At 56.5% G+C, this 10,345-nt stretch overlaps 1 protein-coding gene across 1 annotated transcript; it reads right to left on the reverse strand.

The window, feature by feature from the left end:
- Positions 1-571: 571 nt before the first annotated feature.
- LOC141940309 (olfactory receptor 52B2-like) lies at positions 572-1,546 on the reverse strand. The gene has a single exon (XM_074861099.1). It carries the CDS (start codon positions 1,544-1,546, stop codon positions 572-574), a length of 975 nt encoding a protein of 324 aa, XP_074717200.1.
- Positions 1,547-10,345: the final 8,799 nt, after the last annotated feature.

Genomic DNA, 10,345 nt, shown 5'->3' on the forward strand with positions numbered 1-10,345 from the left:
CAGTTTTGGACGTCACGGTTTTCCTTCAACACAGGACGATAAAGCCTTTCCCGACCTCTTCAGCATGTGAAGACCTTCAGGAAGTGCCAGGTCCCTCCGCAGCGCAGCTGTACCCATGCAGACAGGAGGATGGGCCATCACCTGCGCCATGTGAGCAGCACGCTGCCCAGCCGGCTGTGGTTCGTGTACCAGGCTCTGGTCGGATGACCCACAGGCTGTTCACCATCCAGGCACTGAGATAGCAGGTGAAGGAACAAACAGAAACAAAGCTGTAGGACAGCAAACGAAGTCAGCAGCTGGAGGTGATGGTACATCAGCAGAGGTAAGAGCCTTGATGCTCCTCAGCTGAACTCTGCCCAGTCTCTGCTAGACGGAGCATTCAGGGGAAGCATCTCTAGGAGAAACCAGTAGCAGTGAAGGGCCGGGATGACCCAAACCCACATTTCCGGAAATCCCACCGCCCTCAGCTTCTCTCAAACCTCTTGGGCAAACCTGTTCCTCCAGGGCGAGAAGTGCTGCAGCACTTGGTGCTGCCTCCCATGTCCCTTGTGCCCCTTCCCTCCGGCAATGCTCAGCACCGGCTGCCCCAGCCGGGGCAGGGGCACTCCCCCGCGGGGCAGAAGAGGCGGACGACACGCTCCCGGATCTGCCTTGTCCTCACCCCGTAGACAATGGGGTTGAGCATCGGCGGGACTACGACGTAGAGGTTGGCCAGGAGGATGTGAACGTGACTTGGGATGTGGTGGCCAAACCGATGCGTGAGAAAGGAGAAAAAGGCGGGGACATAGAACATGAGGATGACGCAGAGGTGGGAGCCGCAGGTGCTCAGGGTTTTGAGACGAGCCTCCGGGGACGGAAGGCGAAAGACCGTCCTGAGGATCAGAGCATAGGAGACAGCGATGAGCACGACATCCAGGCCGGAGGAGAGAAGAGCCGTTGTCAGCCCGTACCAGACATTGGCTTTTATGTCGGCGCAGGCCAGGCGGGCGATGCCCATGTGCTCACAGTAGGTGTGGGGCATGACGTTGTGCCCGCAGTACGGCAGCCGCTTCAGGAGGAAGATGGGTGGGAACATGATGCAGAACCCCCGGACAACGGCAGTGACGGCCATCTTCCCAATCACCGAGGGGGTCAAGGTGGAAGAGTACCGCAGCGGGTCGCAGACGGCCACGTACCGGTCGAACGCCATCGCCAGCAGAACGGACGATTCCACGATGAAGCTGAAATGGGTGAAGAACATCTGTGTAATGCAGGCATCGAAGGAAATTTCCCTGGCACTGAACCAGAAGATGGCCAGCATTTTGGGCACTGTCGTGGTCGAAAGCATGAGGTCAGAAACAGCCAGCATGGCAAGGAAGAGGTACATGGGCTCGTGGAGATTCCTGTCCGTGATGATGACAAAGAGGAGGACAGAGTTGGCAAAGACCGCAGTGATGTACATCAGACAGAAGGGGACGGAGATCCAGATGTGAGACTCCTCCAGGCCCGGGATGCCCGTCAGGACGAAGGTGATGGGATCGAAGCTGCTTTCGTTGAGCTCATACATGGTGCTTCAGAGCCCGGTGTCAGCCTGACTCTGCTCTGTGCAAGAAAGAGAAGGGATAAATAATGCCTGGTGAGCCTGGTGTCAGCCCGTGACCACCTGCAGGTGGGTACAAATGGGCGCAGGCAGCATCCTGTTGGTGACTGCCTTCCAACCTGAGCCTGTTCTGATGGCCAAGGGGTTGACTCGTGGTTTGCTGTACAAAGGGATCTACCATTCTTTTCTAGCAACCCTACAAACTGCCTCTGTAAGGAAGACACCTCCTCTGTCCCTCCATTTGCACTGCCAAAACAGGCCACATCCTCTTCTATCTCCGTTTTATCCACTGTCACAATGAGGCTTGTAAAAGTCCTAATTACCTGCCGTATCACTGTTGGCCGGCTTTATGTCTGTGTGCACCTGGAAAGCCGCCTGTCTTTGTCGGGACTGTGCGTTTCTTCAGGGAGATGAAATAATACAATGTCTTGCTCTGTTCAGATCATAGAATCACAGAATCACCGAATCCTTCAGGTTGGAAAAGCCCCTCGGGATCATCGAGTCCAACCCTCAGCCCAACTCTACAAAGTTCTCCCCTACCCCACATCCCCCCACAGCTCATCCAAACGGCCCTTAAACACACCCAGGGATGGGGACTCCACCCCCTCCCTGGGCAGCCTATTCCACTCTCTGACCACTCTTGCTGGGAAACGTTTTTCCTCATGTCCAGTCTGAACCTCCCCTGGTGCAGTTTAAAGCCGTTCCCTCTTGTTCTGTCACTAATTCCCTGGGAGAAGAGACCAGCACCAACCTCTCTACAAAGTCCTTTTCAACTGATCAGCGACCAGTTCATTTCTGAGAGCTCCTTGTACAAACCAGTAAGACAGGAATAAAAACTGTGCCAGTACCAGCACCGATAAGCGTCTTGGATGCGGCTGATGTTCAACTACGACCTCTGAAGGCTGTGACCACCCCTGAAACTTCTGCTGGACATGTTACTCCCTGTATTTCCACCTGTATAAACACGTTCACCTGCTTGCAAACACCACAAAGTGCTTTTTGTGCCTCTTTTCCATCCCACCGGGAGTTCAGAGACCCAAACACTGGCAAACGCCAAGGGGGGAAGGGGAGAGCTAGGCTGGACCTTCAGCCCATGCCCAGACTTTCTGAACGACCTGGAGCAACACGCGTACCTGGCAGATTCCCTGCTTTTCCCTTCGTTCCTTTTCCTCTCCTCTGTAAAGAGGGACAAAGACACGGTGGGCTGCACAGCACGATCTTTGGACACAGAAATGCTGGCCCAAACGTGAGGCAACAAGCGCTACCAGGGCGGCTGGGTCACAGTAACACCCTGGAGAGACACCCCGAGTGCGGAACCGGGCACTGATGCTCAGCCAACATGGGACGCGGCGGCCTCTGAGCTCACCCTCCTGTTTTCCCAGTTCCCAAAGCACCAGGGCAGACCCGGGAAGGGCTGACCAGCCTGGGGGTATTTCTGCAGATTTGAATAACAAGAACAGCCAAGCCTGCAGAGTCCTCCGCCATGAGAAAGGGGATGCTGCCCCACTGCTGGTTTTACGTGTTCCCCTCCGTTCTGTCCCTGTTTGTAGCCCCCCCATCCCCCGTCTATGCTCTATCATACCCTAGAAAAAGCCTAGGCCAGGGTTGGGATGTAAGAAAATTCGTTTGATTTGGACCAAAGCTAAACCTTCGCTCTCCAGACCTGCCCGCAGCCTGGTTTATTTTTATGGCAGACTGCAGGTGTCTAAGCACAAACCGTGTTTGCATTTCTAAGCGTTTCCGTCAAGAAGGATTCTTGTCCTCTGTGAGCCGAAAATCCACTGAAAACATCAGTCAGTATAGAAAAGATCTTCAGCTCATCGCAAATATTTATCCAATTGTCTCTTCCACTTTTAAAACCACGTAATTCAACAGAAGTGAATAAAGATAGGCTAGGTCTATAGCTGTAAATTAAATCAGCCCAGGAACATTCCCAGGCACCAGCGCCAGCCGATGCCCGACTGCGTACAGTTTACAAAGCAGTTCAGCCAGACATTACACCTCCGCTTCTTAGTGATATGGAAATACATTTCTCTCACACGCTGCTTTACTTCCTTCCATTCCTTCCAAACCAGAAAGCCCCAAACACCAGAGTTCAATGTCAAATGACTCACCACGGGCCAGCCCCAAAGAGGAGCGAGGAACCTCAGCCCCGACCAGCGCAGCGAACCCTGCCTGTGCTGCCCAGGGCCGATGATATTAATCCTTCCCCCTCCTGAAGCTGGGAAGGAACATCAGCCCCTCGACCTGTAGAAGTTTAAATTGCTCATGCATTAAAGATTAACAGCAGTTAACACTCCCAGGTGAGTCACGGAATTTCCTGATTTCCATCACTGGCACTGCAGGTGTTTTTACTCTCTCCCTGCCTGGGCACCGGCTGCATCTCCCGGCCACGGCGAGGACCTGAGGAGCCAGGCACGGCCCGAGCAGGCTCCCAGCTCGCAGGGGAGCATCTCCCACGGCCGGGAGCATTTCATCCCCCACGGGGTGGAAATGGCCTTGTTAGACAGGTGAAACCTCCCAGAGCAGCCTCTGCGCTGCACCCCTGGGGGAGAGGTTCCTCTGCCCGCCCGCCGCCAGCCCGCGGTCAGCGACGGACCCAGAGCGAAGCTGCGGGCGCGGAGCCGCCTCCACGGGGTTGCAAAGCAGAGAAGGATGCGGAGATCTCCACCCAGCTTGGACTGCTGGTCTGAGCTGGCGCCAGCTGGGAAACCGGAAACGCCACAGTTGCATAATTTATAACATACTGTTATTGCAAAATAATTTTTAAAGTACGTGATGATGGCAAAAAAACCCGAAAACCCTGAAACAATAGCTCCGTCTGTTCGAAGGATGCAAAAAATGAATTAAAGGATGAGCTGAAAATACTTTGCCCGCAACCAACATGTTGAAGATCCATCAGTGAGGCAGAAAAAAAGGTCTGAATACATAGGACTGCAGGAATTAATGATTTTTTTCCATCCCAGGACCAAATCAAAATGATTGAAAGTAATTGCATTTTTTCTGATGAAACAACAGAGTATGAATTCTATATAACTTGGCCTGCAGTGAAATGTTCATCATTCAGTGATTTCTTGTTTTGTTTCTGTGCTCTGATGCCTCAGGTTCAGACATAACCAATACAGGCAGACAGAAAAGAGAGGCCCGTCTGATTTTTTAGCAGCCACATACAAGTGTGGATCATCTCCTCTGCCAAACCACCCTGCCCTGCCCGCCGGGAGCCCAGCCCCCGCAGCCGGGGCTGCGGGTTTTACCGACCTGGGAAACACCCGGCGAGGTTTTGGATGCCCCTTGCACTGTTAGTAACAGCCACCACACTCGGTCCTGCCCAAGTCCCTGCCGATCGGTTTGCTCAGGATTTGTGGATTTGTTTCTGAAATACTGCGGCAATTCCCGATTTAACACCGGGACGGGCAGGGGGGACACACAGATACCCCCGGGTCTGGGGGCTGCCCGTGCCCTGGGGGCGTCGATGCTGGACCGGGGGGACGGACCCCGGTGCCTTGTCGGGGCTTGGGCAGTCCTTGCTGCTGGGGGGGTCCAACACTCCTGAGTATCTCGGTGTTTGCAGGGCCCAGGACAAATCTTGAGGGGGGCTTGTGCGCCAGAAAACCCCCCTGTTTTCTGCCAGACGGCCTGATAATCGTTCTCCCATCAGAAAATGCCTCGTGTCCTGGCAGCTGCAGGTGCTGGAGATCTTTCCAACCCACGTGGCAAGTTCCTCTTATCACTGTGTGGCTCTTAATTTCCTTTCCACTTCCCTTGCTGTGGTTTCTATGGAACAGAGCTGGCCCAAAGCCTTTCAGACCCGGGAAAAGCCCCTCTCAGCTGTTAGAAATGGGGAGGAATTTGGATTCCATAGATTTCACATCAGAGGGTATTTTTAAGAAAAGGTGGGGCACTCTCTAGCCACACACTAATCAGGGAGGAAGCTGAAAATTCAGGTCTCTTCCCAAAAAATGTCCCTAGTGCTAGTGAGGGATAACATGTCTCAACAGGACACTACAAAAATAATAAAGCTACAGGCTAAAAATGTTTTCTTCTTGCCAAGCCTCATACATCAGGGCAGACACCAGAGAAGAGCCCGGCTTGTCCTCTGCATCCCAGGGACCCCGCAAACGGGAGGAACAACCAAGCCCCCGCTGTGGCTTGACGGTGGATCCAGCTTGTCGAGCGAAACGCCGGCGAGGAGCTGCAGCCCAGGCACGGGGTGCAGGCACACACCCCCACACACCCCCCCCCAGGCTGCCTATTTGTTATCTGGAAAGGAGGATATGGGAAAACAGCCTGAGGCTGCTGTGAGCAGGCTGGGGTGCTGCCCTCCCGGGGCAGGGGGGGGGGACAGAAACGAAGAACAGTATTTATTACTGGGATCAGACACTGGGAAAACATTAGGAAGTCAAATTCAGAGGGGAGCAGCTTCCAGGGGGACTGGAGTCTGCATCTCCGGGGATTTAAAATCCAGGTTAGGCAAACGCAGATCAGGAATGGCGCAAAGTTGAAAGTAGAGACAACCACAGGTCAGAGGCCTCCACCCTGGGAACCTGTATTTTGGCTGCCAAGCAAGGCAAGTTCTCCGCGCCGGCCCTTCGCGAATGAATCCCTTTGTCGGTGTTATCTGATTCTGTCGTGGCTCTTGCCGTCCCCTTGGGTCGGGATGATGCCCAAGGAAACCCTGGGAGCGGGGCTTTGTTCTGCATTTTGGGTTGTCCCAACAGCCAGCGGAGAGGTGGGGCACAGTCGCTGCCTGCAGTGGGAGAAGATGAATAACTCCTGAAAGTGCTCGTTTGCCTCCACTGCTGCCTGAAATTGCTGGTTCAGGACAAGATATTTTAAGTTAAGTGAGTTTAATCTGCCCCAAACATTCACGGACATATATGGAAGAAGGTTGTGTTCCTTTTCCAGGTTTTTCCCTAGAAAAATGTCACCTGACTTACATCCTCTGTCACATAGTAAAACAAACCGTAGCTTTAAAGACCGAAGGGTAATCTTGCCAGCAGTAAACGGGAATTATATTCATGCCAGAAACCATTGGGCAGTCATTTATTTCAGCTCTTCAAAATGTTTCAGTAGGTAAAGTATTTCCTAATCAAGTGCAACAGTCACCTCATCTTACAGGGTAACCTGAACACCTTCTCCCTGCCACACAGAATCATTTCATGTGGGACACGGTGGGGGTTTATTCCTCTGAAATCCAGCATGGAAACGATGGAACGAGGGAGCACACAACCCCTTCTCGCTCCCTTAAACTGGCTTTGTTTTTCTTTTACTAGACCGCCGGTCGCCGGGCTGCGCACCCAGGCGGGAGGGTGCCCGGCGGCCCTCGCTCTGCCCGCTGACCGCTTCGCTGCCGCGATAGCGCCAGATTCATGCTTTTTTTCACTTAATTCTTAATATAATGGTTTCACTTCTTGCCCAGCAGGAGCCGCAGAGCCTGCAGCAACAGGGGAGTTCAAAAAGCAGTGACAGGAGGCAGTTGTCTCCCCTGACCTGGCTCCTGATGAAAGGACAGAGGCGGGCGCGGGAGAGGGGAGGCTGCACAGGGGAGGGCTCACGGGTGCTGCACCCCAAACTCCTCGCCCCCCCCAGACTCAGGGGGGGTCTCCAAGAGGCCTCCTGGGCCCCAACCCACTGCAGCAGCACCTGCTCTGGCATTTAAGGCTATTTATCTGTGTCCCTGGCAAGGCAGATCCACACTTGAGGCACTTCCCCACAGGCCTATCGCTGGTGCAAATCTGCAACCAGGAGAAAAGGTGCCTGAGGAACACAGCTCCTGGCTCCCCGCTTCCAGGCATTTCCAGAAACCTGAAGACAACACAAGCTCTTCCTCGCTCGGCACCTCCCGCTGTCACCAGACTCGGGTGCAAAGTGCCGCCAGGCCCTGGCTTTGGTGGCTGCATCCATGCAGAGCAGAGCCGTCCCCCTGCAGCGTCCACTGTGGAGCCCCGGAGCTCGGCCTTAGCTGGGCACGGGGCCGGAGGACACCAAGACACGATGTCAAGCAAAGCAACATCTCCTCCAGCAATTCACTCCCCAGAGCAGCTCTGGGAAACCCCCCAGGCAAAAGACATGCAACTCCCTGCTTCCCTGGAGCTCATCCGAAACCCACCGGTGAGCCCCAGTCTCCTATCACCAGGCACCAGATAAAGCCCCAGACGAGCCGATCGCGGCAGCGGCAGCTCCCTGCCCGCGCTGAGGGCTGTTGGCTGATGGACGCAGCTGCAGTGCAGAAACAACCTCCATTTCCACCCGACCTGCTGCCGGGAATATCTTCCCGATCAATATTAGTTTAGTTCACAGCCCTTTAATTCAGGATGCCTGATGCGTCGCACTCCGGACGCCTTCCCAGCCCTCAGCAGCAAAGCCCAGGATTTATTTCGTGGAGCTTCTGTGTCCCCCCTCCCGTCCTCGTAGGTGCCCCCCAGATGGGGGTGCGCAGGGCTCCAGCGGCCCCGGCAGCCAGCAAGGGGGAGAGGGAGAGGGGCACGCAGGATGCACGTCCCCCCCGGGTGCTGCCTCCCCATCGCTGCCCGCAGTGTGTCAGGCAGAGGCAGCGTCCGGGTGCCTCTGCCCCACCTCGGGCTGGTGCCTCCACCAGGTCCCGATTCTCACCGGGGGGCAGAACAAGGCTGCTCTGCCAGGGTGCTCAGCTCATTAGTTCTGGGGGGGATTAGACACGTATTTTTGGTCAAAATGAGGCATAAGCAGACTATAAACCTCTAACGGGAATGTGGGCAAATCAAAGGGAGCGGGTGGGCAGGGGCCTGCGCTGCCGTTTGTGGGAAATAAAGCGCTCAGCACCCGCGTTGAACACACTCTTGCTCAGCCCCAGCCGAGGGCCGGGGCCGTGCAGGCGAGCGCAGCTGGGCGGTGGGACGTGGGGATGTGGGGAGTGATGTTCCTGCTGGGGAAGTTATGCTGGGGGGACCTGAATCCCCCCCCACCGCGGGCTGGCACCGGGAGCCTCACGAGCAGGTCCCCAAACCGCCGCACGCCTGGTTTGAGCCATCTCTATCCAAGCCGATGGAGAAAGTTCCGCGCTTGCTCCTCACCTCTTGGGAGGGAGAGCAGAGGAGTTCTGCGCCCAGCTGGGAGCCCTGCTAACTATAGAGCTCCGTGGGAACGCACCGTGAATATTTCCTGACACTCTTTACCTAAAGAGCAACACGCAGATGGTGAGATACACAAACCGGGGGACGATGCTCCCGCCGAGCGCAGCCCAGGCTGCCATGGGGCTGCTGCTTCGGGGATGCAGCTCGGTCTGGGGTTAAACCCCCCCCCCCATCCCTCCCAAAATTGGAGAGAGTCTGAGCAAACTTCCAGCTCGCTCTCCAGGGCGGTACAGCCAGGGCCAGGTTTCACCCTGCGGAGGGAGATTGGCCTGTTTGAGACTTGGGACTGATTAAAAACGTGAGGGTGTTGTTCCCTTCCACCCCTCTGGTACACAGAGCTTTACACCAGCCGAGTGCGGCACATGGGTGTCAGCTGGTTTCAGGCCCGGGGCGAGCAGTGACCCCCTTCAGCCTGGCCAAAACTCCATGTGAGAGGGACCTGGCAAAGCTGGCAGCTGCCTGCGCTCCGATGTTCTCCGTGGCATCATGAAAAGACAAAATAAGTTTTGCCTTTAAAATCCCCTTGTCTTTGGTGGGATCTTCCATGGCAGGAGATTGATTCATCCTGTCTGTCACCCCTCCAGGGCCCTTTCCCCCCGGGCCACATCGCCCTCCTCCCCCAGAGCCTCCCCACGGCTCTTGGGGTAGGAAGGGGGCTGGAGGGGCAGGCGCGGGGCTTGCAGAAGGATCTTGGATCCTGGGAGGGCAACAGCTCTTCATCAGGGGATCGTAGCACCCACAGCAGTCATGGAAATTTTCAACAGGAGCCACACAGAGAATTAGAAAAATGACTTCTGTCTCTCCTCTTATGCGTTCTGCTCTTCACAGCGCATCATTTATATTCCCCTCACTTCTCATTTTAGGAATTTGAATTAAGCTGAGCTGTCCGAGGCACAAGCTGGGTTTCCTGCAGAGCAGGCAGCAATTCCTCCCGCAGCCGGTGACTACGGCCCGTCCTCGCTGCCCGCTCTGCCCGCCCCGAGCCACCGCGTCCCGGCAGAGGCCCGCAGCCGTACAGCACACGCAGGACGTGCCGCTGCTGCGCTGCGAACGCGGGGCTGAAACAAGGCGCTCGGCTTCCCCCCACCCGGGGACGCTTCCCCCCACCGGCCCGTTTCCAGCCAGCCGCCCCCCCTGCGGCCGCTGTCTCCAGTGCCATGGACACCCCAGAGCCAGCGGACGGGTGTCCCCAAGACACACACCCAGAGCATCCCCCCGCCACGTCCCGCATCCCCCGCCAGCACGGGCACACGTTCCCTCCTGGGGGGACGCAGGGGGGTCCTTGGGGGCTGCCCCAGCGCCTCTGGGGGCCAGGAGCGAGGACGGGATTCCAGAAATAGAGGATGTCACCAGGAGGAGCAGCACGCTGGGGGGCCCCTGCTCTCCCAGGCGCTGAGGCACACACGGGCAACTTCTCCGGGGCTGGTCAGAGGAAGAGGAGCGTGGGCTCGATGGGCGACGAGCCCGCAAAGCTCATCAGGGCGCCCCAGCCTGCGCAGAAGAGCTGAGGGACCAGAGAAACGCCGAGCGCTGGGGAGAGTGAACTCTAGAGGTCTCTGCCAGGCAAGAAATGCCGCGGCCCTGCAGCCCCGACAGCCGGGAGCTGCGGGGCCCGGGGGGCATCGTCCGTGCTGGGAGTGCCAGGGGGTCCAGC

This window comes from Strix uralensis, chromosome 2 (genome assembly GCF_047716275.1).
Source record: "Strix uralensis isolate ZFMK-TIS-50842 chromosome 2, bStrUra1, whole genome shotgun sequence".
NCBI classification, from domain to species: Eukaryota; Metazoa; Chordata; class Aves; order Strigiformes; family Strigidae; genus Strix; species Strix uralensis.